The sequence below is a fragment of the Xiphophorus couchianus genome, chromosome 20, assembly GCF_001444195.1.
Source record: "Xiphophorus couchianus chromosome 20, X_couchianus-1.0, whole genome shotgun sequence".
In the NCBI taxonomy this organism is placed as follows: domain Eukaryota; kingdom Metazoa; phylum Chordata; class Actinopteri; order Cyprinodontiformes; family Poeciliidae; genus Xiphophorus; species Xiphophorus couchianus.
The window spans coordinates 27,875,913-27,892,925 of NC_040247.1; the positions used below are offsets into that span (position 1 = coordinate 27,875,913).

The window sequence follows — 17,013 nt, forward strand, 5'->3', positions numbered from 1 at the left end:
ACTTTATACTAAGGTACGATAGTAAGTACATAAAAATACTAAGTACATAAAAATAGGATTTAGAGATTAGTCACTGGTTCTGAAGGAACTTTGTAATTTGATTTAGCAACTTTTTGACGATCACTTTATTAGGTTTTCTATTTTATGTAGCATTGCCCCTAAAAGTTTAATAACATAATAGACATTTTGATGTTCTGATTTTTATCAGTTTGCACTTTATTTTGCACAAAGTCTCCAGTTTCTTCATATTTTTGGACAGACTGCAGGGAAACGGGTTGCTCTCATTACACAGATGATGCAAGGTAATTATGTCAGGTAGATTTAGGAGGTGACAAAGCTGATGCAACCAGTTTGTCTGCTATGATCAACACAGTCCCACCAACAAATGAGCCAAAATGCTGAAAATCAAGACTTTGTAATGTGACTTCCTCTTAACGCAGAGGCAGATCTCTAAAGCATGAATCTGATCTCCTGGTTTTGGGATTAAGTTAGCCATTTGGCTTAAATGAAGGACAACATTTTTAATTTGACATAACAGAAAAAGTTATGTTTAGTAGATTACTATCAAAATATATTATCACTTATTTCACACCCATCAAGTAATTCTCAAATTGCAAAAACACAAAATCTTACCAAGTAATTTTTGTCTGCTTTCTAATCCAAATACCTTAGTACATTTGAAATAAGACAAAACTAATTTACACATAACTGTACAGCAAGAGATATATGTTTTAAGTCATTAATTCCTTAATATTGATGAACAAGTTCTTTTTCCATTAGCATTATAATTATTATAGATTATTTCACTTATAACAAGACATTTTCCTCATGTTTTCCCAAGTACTTTTCCATCAATATTAAGGAATTATTGACTTGAAACAAGCTCCTGTTTCTTGCTGAAAAGTTACTTGTAAGTTAGTTTTGTCTTATTTCAAGTGTAGTTATATATTTGCACTAGAAACTTGACCAAAAATACTCAGCAAGATTCTGTGTTTTTACAGCGTGCCCAAAATGTTTGGAAAAACTCTGCAAGAACAATTATTTCCTCAGTCTTTTTCTACGTTAATTAGTCATAGATGAGCTAATATCATCTACTAACTTGACATGTTTAAGTGCCTTCAGCACTTATTGGTGGCCGTGGTTACGATGTGTGAAAAGCCTTTAAATATTTGTGTTTTATTGAAGACGCATGAGATCAAACTCACAAGAAAAGAGAAAAATCCAACCTTCAAGTACGTTTAGCAGAGAATGTTTATTCTTTCAGTAAAATCAGGTTTATTGGATAAATTGGTTCAAAAAAAAATATTTGAAGGATTTTATAAAAATTCTTTTACACATTTTTGCCACAGGTGCCTATAATCGCGGAAGTCATCATATGGTTTTTTTTTGTTAAAAAGCTTTCCATGTGCACATGTGTGACGGGAGCTTCAACTCACTAACAAGCTCTACTAACTGTCTGCCTCCTATACTTTCTCTCTTGCAGCTGATTGCCTTTGATGATGAAATGGATGTGGCTGAGGTTGATCATTTTACTTACTATTGTGACGTTCATTGATCTGTCTCCCACTAACAAAATAGACATAATAGTCCTTTGATTAGACTTTTTGAGCTTCGCAATCCCATCTGCGACAGCGTCAGCCGCTCGGATCATCCCTCCTTGTTCCGTGTTTGCCTACATTATTAAGAGTCTAGTACATTATCGACATTTTCTAGTTCAAATTATCCTACATGCTTGTCTGTCCTGCTTGCCCATGTGTAGCTACTTGGCGTATTTGAGTGTGCTATATGACCAATAGTGATTAGTTTTTTTATGCTTGTGAAATATGCTGAATACTTATTGGAGAATATTGAAAGTTTTCCCATTGGTTCACTTAAGGGTTGCTATAGTTTGACGGATTTGCAATTTTGTGTATTGATATTAAAATCAAAAACATTTCTTGACTCATCAGCCAGTTGTAATATTCCCATGTTAAGATTCACTTTAATCTTCCACTAAGCACATTTAACCCCATGTCAGTCTTTTTTTTTTTTTTGTACGCATCTAAATTTGAATTTTTCTTAGTTATTTTACATTCCAGGCACAAAATTCTCAACTTCACAATCTTTTCTAATTATTTGACCACTTATGGACAGTCGTTCATGGTGAAATCTTTAAATATGACAGAAAATAAAAAGGGAGCACCTAAAAGTAACGTACCCAGTGCTGAAGCAGTAATTCATCTACATCCATCTTCACACTAAACACACACTAAGCGAACCAGGTGCACATCAAGAGTGACGGATCATGTTTCACAAAATGTGCTTTGTTTCCTCGCGTTTACACCCCCATGTTTTCCTGTGCAAAATATACAGAAAAATATAGAAAACGTAATGTGTAATTAATTCAAAACGTATCTGCCTCCTAGACGTTAGTACAAATGGCAGCTTTAGAAATTGGATCGAAGCGGACGCTCTGCTCCTGCTGTTGTTGACGGCAAAGACAGTATAATTTCAAGCCACCAACTGGTTTCTCCCGAATTCGTTAAATGCATCAAAACTGAAAGAACGCTCCGTCAAAGCGGTAGAATTTGTGTGACTCTTTGCAGTACCTGTCAAAACCACCTCAAAACACTGAGAAGTAGAAAAAAAAAGTGTTCATACAAGAGACTGCTAAGTACAAGGGACTTGACGAAGACGCTAGGCGTGGAAATGGAACTTATTTAATGGAAAGGGTCTTTCCAGAGTTGCAGGAAGCTGCACGCTCTCAGTTTCTCTACTATGTTGCTGCTGTTTTGCTCTCCCTGCTTCCTTTTCCTCCCTTTTACTGTCTGTTTGGTGCTGAAGTGCTGGAAATCCCCACTTTCCAAAAAAAAAAAAAAAAGGCTCATCTCACAGAGCAGCGCTTTGTTTTGGCAGCTCTCTGCCCATTAGTGGTAACTCAAGAGTTCACTCATGCTTTCTTGCTCTCATCCTGCGCTAACTGCAAGATACACCGTCCCTGTACATGTTGCGTAACACGAATGTTTAACCCGATGCTGCTCTCTGACCGACCATACCACACACACACACACACACACACACACACACCCCAGCTTAGGCCCCTCCCAAACCCAAACATCAAGCCAGGAACCCCAGGAATCAGTGCAGCTGTTAGTTTCACTACTGTCTGACTGTCTGCCTCCACTTCTTGTAGCCGCTTGCCCAGTCCATGCACCAGATTTTGCATATTCAGCCAGAATGCTGGATGAATTGGAAGAGGCAGAGTAATTATGATTTTTTTGTTTTCCCCCTTAGCTTGCATTTAATTTTTCCTGCAATAATAACATGGTGACATCCTAGCCAGGGAGGAACCACGTAAAACCATCCTGATTTATTTCTTGGTTCTTTTAATGAACGCGTTTGGGCTTCACGTCAAGGTTGTAAGGTTGATGATTGATTTTTTTAAATTATTTTTTTCCTATGCTTGTGTGTGTGTTTTTTTTTTAACATTCCTATTTATTTTTGCTTACCACAATTTAGGCTGTCACAGATTTTCCAATGTCAATTTTACTTTTTTTTCACTTTTGAAGTTTTCTAACATCTTTAACTCAACCATAGGTTCTTCAGTCTTTAAATATATGTTCAAAAGTTCTACCTCTTTCCTAATGTACTGGGTTTTTAAGTTTTCTGCTTGCAGGCAATTCTTAAGTTTTGGGCAGCAGTTTTTCCTTTCAGTCAATGGGGGGAGCTCTAGATGTTTCACTACAATGTGCAGCCCCTGTCTTAGTTTCCTTAACCTGAGGCTGCTCAAATCTTAGCCTCAATCCAGCTCTCAAGCAGAAGTAACATAAGTGGCAACAATATTTTAACCCAGATTTCCCCCGTTTTTGTCTCTGGAATTTAAACTTATCAGTAATGTGGGATTCTCTGTCATGAAAAACATTAAAAGGGCTGCAGATGTAGGATGTTGAACCTTGATTTAAAACATTCTGGGTAAACTACAGAGGTGAGGATTTACTATACTAGATCAGTAGATACTTGAAGATTGCAGAATTAATTTATTTCCCTTACTTTAACATCGTATTGCTGAAGGCTTTAATGTTTCAAAAAGAAGAAAAATTGCTATTTCTGGCCCCTTAAAGAGATTCAAACGTCTTCTTTGCCACTCTGATTCTTTGCATCACTTTTTTTTCCACCACTACTTTTGAGACATTTCAGAGAGTTGCAGGAAACATGACGAGTAGATATGATGCTAAAAATCTAAGGAGGTCAAGTCGAAATGATGAGGCAATTTATTTTGGGGTTTTTTTATAGCCAAAAGTGTCGCAGGTGCATTTTTGGGCAAGTAAAAGAGGCCAGATTACTCAAACGATGGACGTCCGTGCAACAGAAAAATGGAGAAGGCATTAAGCTCAGTCGCGCTGACAGAGTCTGAATGTGCCTTCAGTCGTTTGCATGATGCATGAAATTGTTTCTGTGGAAATGATTGACGCTAAAGAAGAGTTCAGGCAGGGAAATTCCTGTCCAGTTGCACAATTAATCACCTTAAGGCGGCACAACTGGGTTCTCAATGTTTACTTTTCCACATACCCAGCCTCCAAGTTGGCGTGTGTGTGTGCGGGGGTGGGTGTGTGTGTGTAAACTAATTCTGATCTTATTTGTGACTGAAATGTCCCCCTCATGTAACTAGAAAAAGAGCCAGTGTCAGTCAAAGTGTCTCAGTTTCTTTAAATTAGAGTTGCACCTATCTTTAATTTAGTAAATTTCTGGTTCTGATTATAGCAGGTACCTTTTTCTCTCGAATAATGTAATATATGTTAAAAGAAGATGATTTAATGAAAAAAACAAAAGTTAAAGAGCGCTCTCTGAAAATGTACAATTGCAGTCAAGGTTATGGGAAAGATTCCTCTGTCGAAACAAAACCCACTTAAGAGAATGAAAACCATTTTCTTTACTGTTAAAAAAAATAAACTCACTTCTTTTTTTTCTTTTTGCACACTTCAGAATCTAGTTATGGGCTATGTAACATTATATACATTCATTCAAAGTAGCTTAACGTTAGTGAGGAAAAACCTCTGCTTTACTTTTTGGAGAGTTAGATTTTCTTAATCTCTTAATAATTTATTGGAAATGTGCAGACTTCTTTCTCTTGTCCATTATTATTTACATTTGAATCAGAGGCAGGATAGAACAGATTGTGTGAGAGCGAACAGTCATCGTTACACAGCTCCGCAGTAAAACATGTTTCAAAGCAAAGACAAAATGACTCGGGTTGACATTTTAAGCTGTTTATTAGCTTTGCGCTCAGCATGATTAGCACAGTTTGCGTAACTAAAAACTCAGCCTCTGTATGTATCACCTGTGGAACATTTTCGCAATCTTGCAAAATGTGACAAAATATGAACACATCAAGAGGAGCAACCTTCCTCTAATACGCTAAACTTCAATTCTAAAGTCCCACTTCCTGTTGACGGCACCTGAAACAACAGCCGGACGTGTTTCTTGAAAATGATTTCCTCTCTAAAAGATTCTTACACCTTTTGAGCTTTTGGGAAATTTGCTTTGTTCTTCCGTCGGTAACAAGTTCCACACCGAAGAGTGTCGTTTGTGCAACTGTATCCTTGTTTGGTGCCAAATTAAAGTTGGTTTAAATAACTATTTAGGGACTTTAAAGTTTTTCTTATTAAAAAAAAACAAAAACCGTTTTTATTTTAATCAAAAAAAAAAACCTTTGAAAGTGGCTTATTTTATTTCCAGGTTTTAATTAATAATAATGTAGTCCAATTAGGGGTGAGCATTTATTGTAACCCTTACACTAGCCCTAACAATACATACATTTCTTATGATAAAAATTTAGATTTATTATTGTCACAATAAATTCCAAGAGATGTTAAAAAGCTTCCAGAACTGTCCATATTGTCAGGATTGCTACTTTCACTATTTATTTTCTCTGCTGTTTGATCAACGTCATCATAAAAATATATAAATAAGTTCGAAAATACAATTACATGCAATTAGTGTTTGCATTTCAGTGATACAAATCGCACTTCATGTCGTAAGACGCATATTACAAATGGGAATGTTTTTCAAGACCAGCATTTGTGTCTGCGACACACAGTTGCAGCCCTACAGTCTTCTACAGAAGAAGTAATGAGTAGGTATTGTAACGTTTATGGTTATCATGATGATACCACAAAATATCGTGATAAAACTTTAAGTCCATATCGTCCAGCCCTACATGCAATAATATAATCTTTCTTCTTTTTTTGTTTGCATTCAGTTGAAAGCAAAACCCAAAATTAGAAGTTGATGTTCTTAATTCTTCCCTTTTCCTGTAGTTTGTTGTTGTTTTGTTTTGTTTTTTTTTGCTGAATATATCTGGAGATGTTTAAAATTAGATGACTTGTGTAACTCAGTTTTGTACGTTCTGAACATGATAGGCGAGGTTATCTGTGGTTATTTTCTTTGGTTTTTTTCAATTTTTTTTTCTCTAGTTTCATCTCACCTTCTTTTGCCACCACTTTGCAAATTGTTCCTCCTTACTTTTTTGCTGTATCTGTACAAGAGCAACACATCGGTGCATAAATTGGTGCAGATTGCATGCATATCTTGTGTTTTGCTAATACGTGCAGTGTCATTGTTATGGATGGGCAGGAGGTTAAAAGGGAACCGGGTCACTAAACACACACTACCGTGTTGCACCGTAACCACAGTCAATGCGAAAAAGAAGACAAAGCATTTCCCCCCCCCCTTCACAGAGCTTCTGCTTTCTTGCCGCAACAGGTCAATGCTGCTTCTCATCTGTGTTTTCTCATCAGTAAAGCCATGAAAACGATGCAATGTTCCCTTCCACCCTTTGCTCCAAGTCATGCACATTGATTAAGTCCAGTCGTGCATGTTAGTGGATTATAGAAATCCGGTAGACTTCTATAGATATATTATGACGAGGGTTTGTTTTGTTTTCTTTAAAGAGGGTGCTGCACATTGAAGGCAAAAACAACATAAGAAAATTAACCCCTTCCCGCCTTAACTAACATCATCCTTTTATCTCCAATCAGCTGGCACCTCCGCCTGAACCCGAAGTCCCTGCAGAGGTGTGTTTTTAAAGACGACGCTGCCCGACGTTTCGGGTCATTCGTGATACACCGGTTCTATCCCATCACATTTGTGCTTGGTGTTTCACATCTCTTCATCTAAGCAGATCACAATCCCTGCCCATTCTCATGCGTTTTGTCTTTGAATTGCCCCCATCTACCCCTACGACTCCACCTGAGTCACCCCGGGTCTTTGGTGTTTGGCCAAACTCCAGTTTCATGCCAGTTCAGTTGGGGTTTGGAATCATGGATGAGGGATTTTTCATGCCAAACTGTTGCAACAGTGTGTGTGAGTAACTCATATCACCTGCACATTTTATCTTGTTATATGTTTATTCCCCTCAGGCAGTTTGGCATTCTGTCATGTAAATACTTTTATCTTGCTACTGTATCTGTTTCTAATGTTTGGGGGGAGGGGACAATGGATTCGAGACAAATTGCCCCACGTCTCGCTGTGGGCATGAGATTGTGCCGAGCTTTTCACGAGTCAAATTTTGAGTGATATTTTCTAATGTTTGTGTGTCACGGGATGAAACACAAACTGCCCCTGTTAAAAATATTGCAGGTGCTGCTTGCTTGTAGAATGAATAGCTGTCCTCCCTCGCATGAAACCTCGCATGAGTTTGACTTAACCTCACATCTTCCCTGACACTACCACTTCCCTCTTAACTGCATGATCGAATCTGCACCCCGTTTCCTGCATGCTTGTAAAGTAACTAATTTGCACAGAATTAACGCACCTGTTTTGTTCTCTTAATTATTTTCCTCCCCAAACCCCCAGTTTTCCAAACTTTTCTTTTATTTACTTTTTTCTTATTTCAATGCTTTCTGCTTACTCACAACACCTTTAAGGAGCTTGATCCCAACCAGCCACTGAAGCAAGTGGAGGACCAGAGGAGGGTAGGTAAAGTGTTTTGCCGTGGTCTGGTCCAAGACTCCCATCCCTGTTTTGCCGTGCGACGGCAGCCGACTAACTGTTGCGAAGTGCTCACGGTCACGCTGCTTACACAGCATGGCGCCCATTCACTCCGCTGACACTTCTTTTGAATGCAACATGTGAGGCAGATCAGCAGGAGAGGACATCACCTGCGGTTCTCAATCTTTTTTACAGATAAATGCAGTGGTTTTTACAAAGAATCCTTCAATGCTGCCACCGTGCTACTGTGTACTCCACCGATCCAGGAAAGAGCTGTGGGGGGGAAAGAGGCCTCATTGTGGTCTCATCTCTACAAGTCTGTCGTTTAAAATGTTGTAATTTCTTCATGTGCTAAGAAGGTGGTTAACTCTTCTCCAGAATAGCCATATATGGCGTAGATATATACTAAAATGACTCTATTTTACTTTCTCTCAAGCCTATAAGTTACCATCTAATTAAGTTAACTGGTCGACACTTACCTAGCAATACATATAACTTTGAAGAGTAATATTTATACAATCAGAGACGATTTCTCAACCCCCAGTGCCACATAGCTTCAGGTTAGCTTCTAGCTGCAATGTCAAGATGAAGACTAAGTTTATAGCTTCATTCTGTCAAATAAAGGCTATTCGGGTGGCAGTGGGAAGAAAATGGAAAATCACTCAGGTTATCTGTGACACCAGCAAATAAAAAATAATTTAAAAAACTTGAGAATGCATGCTAATATATCAGAGGCTAACTCTTGGCTAGCTGTTCAAGACAAGACGACGTACTTCCAACCACTTTAGAAATGGACTGAGTCCACAAGCCCACATTCGCCTTGAGATTAGCTTCTAGCTTCTAGCTAACCTCCAGGCCGAGCCAACAGCTACGTTTATAGTTTCATTCAGTCAAATGAAAGCCAAGTTGAAATGCGTTCAGGTGCCATTGGAGAAGAATGAATAATCACTCCAGATAACTGTGGAATTTTTACGCCAGCAAATTAAAAAAATAAAATAAAAAATCTGAGGATACATGCAATGATATCTGAGAAGCTAACACTAAGCTAGCTGCTCAAGACAACCACTTTAGAAACGGACTCAGCCTCCTGGTTCATATGCCCAGCCATTCTCATCAATTAGTTTGACAACTGACAATAATTTTCTATAATCTACTCAAACCTTATTTTGAGTTTTGAGTCAAATAAATGTTATTTCCAACAGCAGGGAATTTATTTTGGTTTGGTCATTTTTTTGCTTACTTTCCTTACTTTGTAGGAGTAAACCAGCCCAAATTGTGATGTTTTCAAAAATAGACAGTATAATAAAAAAGTTTTAGAAAATAATGTACAATTAAATTGGATTATATGGAAGATTTGAGCATGTTCACTTACCAGATGGGTATGAAAATGTTTACAGGTACAAAATCTAAAAGGTACCATATGAAAGTGGAGTCAATAAACCCAGATCCTTCTTCACGTTGATCTTCTAAAGAGTAATGACAAAAATCTACCTATTGCTCATGCAATCCAAAAAAGAAAAGCTGTTTCTTGTGTTACCATTTGTTTTTAAAAGTTTTGTCTTGTGGGATTTTTAGTTAAATTTGTTGCCACATTGTTACAATAACTTGGACTGGAGTTAAATTGCTTCAACAAAATGATGTTTTTTTTCACCCTAACGCCGAGTTTCTCCAATAGGGTGAGGCTTTGCGTCTAATTTTGGTCAACCGGTACTATGGCAACGTTAAACCTGGTCAGAGGAGAGAGAGCCTCACATCCTACAGCAACGGCCCACTCACGCCCGTAGCTCAAAGAAAATCATCCACACGTGAGTTAAACATTATGGGGGGGGATGAAAACTGATCAAGCGTGTGATGCGACAGGCACGTAGTGCAACTAATGAAGTTTTCAATGAACACGTAGATGTTTCTAGAACAGAAGTTTTCTTTTTTGTCTTGATCTGAAGCCATAATATGGGGTGTTGTATAAAGAGATTATTTTTTTTAGGCAATCTAAAGCTCGATTTGATTAGCAAAAGTGAAATGTGCAAATTCTCAAAGAGCTCACTAGAAGAGGAAGTTTAGTCAAGATGTTCCAATTACTTTATCATTTAAAAGTGCAATGCAAGTCTTGGTCTTTGATTCATTGATATGAATATGGAAGTGATATTTTAAAGAAATATCAATTGAATTTCTTATGAACTACCAATTTTGTTCTTGGTTTTTTTGGCGCTATAACAGCTGTTGCAGTTGAGAGTGTTTGTGCTTCAAAACTGGCCTTCCCTGAGTAAATTTGAAAAAGAAATTAATTGAAAATTTGACGTCAAAGAGTTGTTTTGAGTTGTCGGAAACGACAGTCAGCACCCGGATTACACAGAAAAGACACAGATAACGCCGACACTTTCCTGTGGGTAGCAGGAACAGACTGTGGGTCGAGTCTGCCAATCAAGGTCACACATTTTCTTCACTTCACAAATCAGATTCTCAGACGAATAAACAGAACGCAAACGCATGGGAAACTGCCGTCCCCGAATAAAATATTTCGTATTGCATCATTTTGTCTGCAATGCATAGAGAAAACAGAGGACCTAATTCACACCAGTGACCTTGCGCTCCTTTTAAGCCTCCTCAAGGCTCTCTCCTTGGCCCAACGCTGGCCATGTCGTTGCTAGGAGACCGGCGTTCCAAGCGCCATGCAGAACGGGACACGTTGTTGATTCAGTCGGCCTGCCCCGCTAGAGATGGCTCTGATGGGTGCCGTTATGTCACCGGTTCCTCCCTCCGTTAGCGGCAGCAGTGGGAATTAAAATGCCTCCGTGGATTAAAGGCACTTGTAGTGTTGTGGTTCGTGTGTGGCGTCTGAATGCATGAGTCACAGTCTGTAAACCTCCAACTCCAAATAGATCATTTAATTGCAACCTCCTCTAATAAAGCGACCACATGTTGCCTTATTTGTTTTGATCGTGCATTTATCTGGTTACTCCGTTCTTTTAACATGAGGAGGTTTTGTTTCTTTCTTTTAGTGCCTTGCGAGAATACTCACACTTTTTCCCATTTTGTGGCATTACAACCACAGATGTAGATGTTTTCATTTTGTTTAGCCAGATAAGTCGATCAAGAACAAATTCTCATTTTCAACAACGACCTGTTCAGAAAACATTTCAAAAATCGCAACAGAATGTCATAAAGCAGAAAACAGAAGAATAAAGTGAAACAGAGAAAAACAATACAAAGATTCATATGGACTAACCGTATCATGATGCACTTAAATCAACCATTTTTAAAAACAGTAACATTTATTACATTGATATCCCTAAAGTCAACTTACTGAGCGTTAGTGGTTTTTCCAAGTTGATCTAATCTTACGAGAACGTAAAGTGCAAGTATCGCTGGCCAGATTTTTGGCTATCATATAAAATCCAAATAAACCTATTTTATTTGGATTTTGCCAACATAAACTAGTAAGTGCTAATAAAATTGAGAGTGAATGGTTAAAAAATGAGTTTTAAAAATGGAAATCTAAAGATGCATTTCTTAGCCTCCCCCTTTCAATGTAACAACTCTTCACATAGAGTAAAGGCAGACATTTTGTGAAGGTCTCAAAGGTTTGTTGGAGAACATAAGTGAAGAAACGGCACCATGAAGACAGAGGAGCAAGTTTATTTTCCCACTGTGAATTCCGGTGGTGGCAGAATCATGCTGTGGAAATCTTCACTTCAGCAAAGATAGGACAAGGAGGGTGGTCAGCGCTGATGGGATGATGGCTAAAGATGAGATACAGGGCAGTCCATCTATTCAGAGATGCTGTTCATCACATTTGCTGGGACTTTACCACATTATTCAAAGATAAATGGGAAAAGAACACATAAAAATTCAGTCTCTATATGTGCAAAGCTTATTGAAACATAGTCCAAAATAAGTATTGACTGAGAGCTAATGAGCCAATGTGTGCCACTCCCTTAAGATAATGTGTAAACAAGTGCTATCAATCAATAAAAAAATGTCTTCAGATTAATGACGCTCTAGTAAAAGTGTAAAATATGAATATGTACGCAGTTGTGGTTCTTTCAGGAATGCTGTCCTGGGCAAGCCCCTCCTTTTTTAAAAAGCCAAAGGCCCAATTTCAAGGTGTTAAATCCTGAAGTAAATTTTTTTAAGTCATACTTGATATATATATATAGCATTTTTTAACTTCTAAAGTTAACATACTTACATGATAGTGCCATTTTATAGCACCATGTGCCTAGAAAATGAATAACACTTTAACATTAAAAAATTAAAATAATTCACATTTGTCAGTCAATGTTTTGCCAAGTTTCCAAAAAATAACATTTCTTGAGATAATTTGGTGAGATGTTTGTAACCGTGTTCTGCCCCTTAAATAAACGTTTCAGAATGTGGATTCTGATGGGTTTGACTTCTTCGCCTCCAGTGGTGAGCTCCGGCATCGGAGGTCGAGGGGAGCTGAGTCTGGCCGAGGTCCAGTGCCACCTTGACAAAGAAGGAGCCTCCGACCTGGTGATCGACCTCATCATGAACGCCACCAGCGACCGCATCTTCCAGGAGAGCATCCTGCTGGCCATCGCGCTGCTGGAGGGCGGAAACACAGTCATCCAGGTGAGCGCAGGTTACCGAGTTCATGCTTACCCAGCCAACTCTCTGTGGGTGTGACGTTTCAGTTGGGTTTAGGAATTTGTATGTGTGTTTTGAGTACATGACTACTCGAAGCATTCCAATTGGTAAGGCACGATTAGAATCTGAACTCGGATATGTTGCTGCGCACACCTTTCAGGTTCAGGAAATCTCGTGGTCAATCTGCAGCCAGGTGTAGGAAAGTACCTTGACTTGTTTGTTTTTTTTTGTTTGTTTTTTTTATTTTATTCACATTTTGTTTTGTGGTGGAGGAAAAAAAAAGTCAAACACAAAAGCATGAACACGGGATTTCTGGGAAAGTTCCAAGCTGTGCAGACAAACGCATCATTGCTTCCCTGCGGCTCGCCAAGAGAGCCGCTGTTTGCATTGAAATCATTTCAGCGTCGCAGGATGTACTGCTGGCCTGCGCCGGTGTGTCTGTGCATGCTTCATGTGCGTGTTTGCGTGCTGCTCGTAAAACCATCTATCAGGGCGTTCTGGTTTGTGGTTTTGTGCAGTGTGTGCGATGTTGCCGGCTATCTTGCATAATGCGCTCACCATTTGCATGTTGCTGTTACCTGACGAGGCCTGACTTCCTTAGGTGTACGCTGGCTTGACTCCCGGTTACATAAGCTGCAGCGCTGCCTGGAAGAGTGACGCCCAGAGCCTCGGGCCGCCTGGCATTCCTGCCAGAATCTTAACTGGGTCATGCTTTGCTGATGGGCAGTGTGAAAGATCCAACCCACAGACTTGGTTTCAGCAGGTTCTGTGGTGCGACTTGAGAAAACGCCACTTCTTGTGGCCTGAGCTTAGACTTGCTTCTGTGAAACTTTAGGACTTGACTGTCAAGTGTTTTACATCATAAAAAATTACCAATTATGAAACAAACGATAAACATTATTTTGTCAAATGCCATAATCAAAATCATCACTACGCATCAAATATGTTGATCAATGTTCCAGTTACGACTAATCAAAGTCAACTCTGAGCAGGTGGGCTTTTAGACTTGGAACTCAGTGTTTCAGCAGTTTTGCAGTTTTCTGGAAGTTGGTTCCTGATTAGTAGAGCATAGAAGCTGAATGCTGCTTCTCCATGTTTGGTTCTCTTGATGCAGAGCAGAACCAGAAGACCTGACTGATCTGGAACCTCAATACAATAACAGCAGATCTTTAATGTATTTTGGAGCCAAGTAATATTAGAATTTGGTGTTGCCATGTGCAGCTCAAGAAATTATAATATCATCAAAAAAAAGTATTTTACTTATTTTATACACATTAAAACTTTTTTTTTTTTTTAGAAATTTGCTGAATTTTTGGTTTTGAAGATTTGATTTTTGGAATATGCAGTTTTTTGTTGTTCTCTTCTCCCCCACCCCCCAATGCACTCCTTGTGTTTTCAAAATAAAGTAGCAATTTTACAGACACTTCCACACGAAAAGTAAAAAAAAGTGGAGGAAAAATGAGGAATGCTGAGCGTCGTACTTTAGTATCAGTTTTACAAATGAGGAAGTATTTCATAGTTTAACACATCAGCACCAAATTATTATCAGTAGCAGGACTTTGGATCGATTAAGCAAACGACTGAATCTGTTTCAAAGAAAACCACTCAGACTGAGCTGGTTATGTCAGATCTTGGTAACTATATAGAAGCTTTTTTTCTCGTTAAATCCACTTCTTTTTCTCTTAAAATGAAAACTTTCTATTGGTAGAATTGCACTTTTGTTGTGATCATTTTATGACTATATAACTTAGTCATATAGTCATAAAATTCACATCGCCTCACCCTAATAGTCCCAGAAGGAATGATTGAACAGAACCGCTAGAGGGACAATAAGATACATAAAAAATCTTCTCACCAGATACTTTTTGCTGCACACCACATATTATCTTGTGCACACCAGATAAAATCTCATGGGCGTGAGATGCTATGTGGTGCACACTAGTTGAGGGCCAGCATGGTCGGACAGAAGTCGAACGATGTCACGCAGCTGCGACAATGAGAACTCATTTTTTGCTTCTTTTTTTTTTTCTTCGTATGATTGAAGAAAAGAAAAGCCACTTTTGAAAATATTTTCCGTAATATCTTTTATTAGAAAAGAAAACAAGGGGGAAAAAATCAATTTAAAATTGGAGATTTTTATTTTTAAGCCACATCACCCAGCTTAACTGCTCACTGCTGATGAGTTTATGATCCTGAAGTCATTTTCCAGCATGATGTGGGACCTGACCACATTTTCCTAAAGCACATATTCCTCCTTTATTGACCATTAAATCACTATTAGACTTCCCAACAAACTCTGATCTGACCTCACAGATGGGGAATCTATGAGGTATTGTGAGGAGAAGAAGCGAGAGAGGAGATTAGCTGAATGCTGAGCTCAGCAAAACCAGCCTGGCCACAATCTTGAAGCAGAATTTTATGCAAAACAACAAATTTTCTGTACAGCACATGACATACTATTTTAGTAGAACATTTCTGAAGTAAGAAAAGTTTATTTATTGGTCTTCAACAATATGAAAATTTTCTAAACGTGCACGTTAGATTATCAAGGAAGGTTTTATTTGAAGCAATGATTTGACTATCAAAAATAATCGCCCACAAATGATTTGCATGTACAGTACAGACCAAACGTTTGGACACACCTTCTAATTCAATGGGTTTTCTTTATTTTCATGACTATTTATAAGGCAAGAAATCCCACTTATTAACCTGACAGGGCAGGTTGACCTATGAAGTGAAAACCATTTCAGGTGACGACCTCTTGAAGCTCATCAAGAAAATGCAGAGTGTGTGCAAAGCAGTAATCACAGCAAAAGGTTGCTACTTTGAAGAAACTAGAATATAAGGGGTATTTTCAGTTGTTTTACACTTTTTTGTTTAGTGCATATTTCCACATGTGTTATTCATAGTTTTGATGCCTTCAGTGTGAATCTACAATGTCAATAGTCATGAAAAATAAAGGAAACTCATTGAATTAAAAGGTGTGTCCAAACGTTTGGTCTGTACTGTATATTAAAAGATGTCTTGCAGAAAAGTTCAGCATTTTGTTTAACTAAAAAAAATGCACCAAAGTTATGTGCGGACATGAAATTAACTGATATTTTCTTGAACAACATCGTGCTACAATTGAGCTTTGTATAAATATTATTTGCGATCCAGAGTAAAATAAAAACTTTATGTATCACCAGATCGTCGCATTTTTCTGTCTTGCACAACTGGTTGCATGCCCCGCTTTCAGCACAGAGGGGCCCATTGTTGCCTGAATGGAAAAAACAGCAGAAAAACACAGATTTATGCAAGCGATCTGGTCGTTTGTTTTCAGGGCAATACCGGAGTTGTAAACAAGCCAACAAGCGAAGTGGGGGGAAAAAATAACTCTGTTTATGACAACTGATTGCTACGGTTTCTTCCTCGTCTGTGTTCCTGTGTGCAGAACATGCTGGATTTTATGGTCGATTTTATTGAGAAGCAGAAAACACAATAAGCATTAATAAAACGATGACGTAATCTATCTCTGTTACACACCGACAGAGTAGATGTAAAAGAAAAAAGCTTAAATGGGAGCTTGAGTTCAGGTTGAAACGAGCCAGAATTAAGCTTGTGAAATGTGACCAGCTGGGATTTAACCGGTAAAGGTTGAAGGCATGTCACTGGAACTTGACTAACTGGATTTTGAGCGTACAATCCAGGTGCGTTACAGGGAAGCAGCAAAAATTATTAACTTGTGTGCTTGTGTGAACAAGGCCAGCGTTCAGACGGTGAGAAATTGAAGGCGAGGCAGGAAATATTTTCATTAGACAGTTTCATGCTATGGTCGCAAAGACGAACCCCCACCCTCACCCCCACTCCTCAGCCTTTAACAAGTCAACCGCTCAAGCCACCACATCCTGTAACAAAATGTGTTAGAATCACAGAACCGGCGAGTTTCAGCAGCATGTTTGGTGATAATAGAGCGCCGCTCGTGACGCTCCGCCCACTTCACACCCGCTTGCCAACTCTGCTCCGGTTGTTTGCTTCGGAGGGGTGACGGATTGACTTCAGCCAAGCGTGTCGCTGCTGCAGTTCTCACCAAAAAACAGAAATCACGCTGAGACAGGAAGAAAGTGTCTCGGGGCCGTTCTTCAAAGGAATTTGTGACAGCTGCTGAGAATCACCATGACAGATGGGCCGTTAGCGAGCGCTGCTCCTCATAATGTTGTGATTTGTAGGGTACGTGTAATTAGCTTTTATCGCTGGAAGGAAATGGCAGCGACTAACATCTATAACTTGAGACTAAACTGTTAAAATGAGGATAACGAGCATCTGAAATGCATCCGCCCAGTATTTAGCAACAAATGACATCATTAGCTGTTGATTAAAACCACTCCTCATGAAGAAAACGAGCAAACCGGCTCTCGATTTATTCATTCCTCTTTGATTTTACTTGCCTGACAGTCT

The 17,013-nt window shown here is 38.8% G+C and overlaps 1 protein-coding gene across 8 annotated transcripts in view; it reads left to right on the plus strand.

Annotated features, from left to right (window-relative positions):
• Positions 1–17,013, plus strand: part of itpr1b (inositol 1,4,5-trisphosphate receptor, type 1b) — a 113,284-nt gene that overhangs the window by 45,306 nt on the left and 50,965 nt on the right. For 3 of the 8 annotated variants that reach the window (XM_028004018.1, XM_028004019.1, XM_028004020.1), the window contains 2 exons: positions 9,644–9,773; positions 12,377–12,561. In XM_028004018.1, coding sequence (XP_027859819.1) covers positions 9,644–9,773; positions 12,377–12,561 — 315 coding nt within the window. Of the gene's footprint in view, positions 1–1,483; positions 1,520–7,016; positions 7,053–7,904; positions 7,953–9,643; positions 9,774–12,376; positions 12,562–17,013 lie in introns of all 8 variants that reach the window. The other 5 variants (XM_028004013.1, XM_028004014.1, XM_028004016.1 and 2 more) reach the window with 4 other exon arrangements.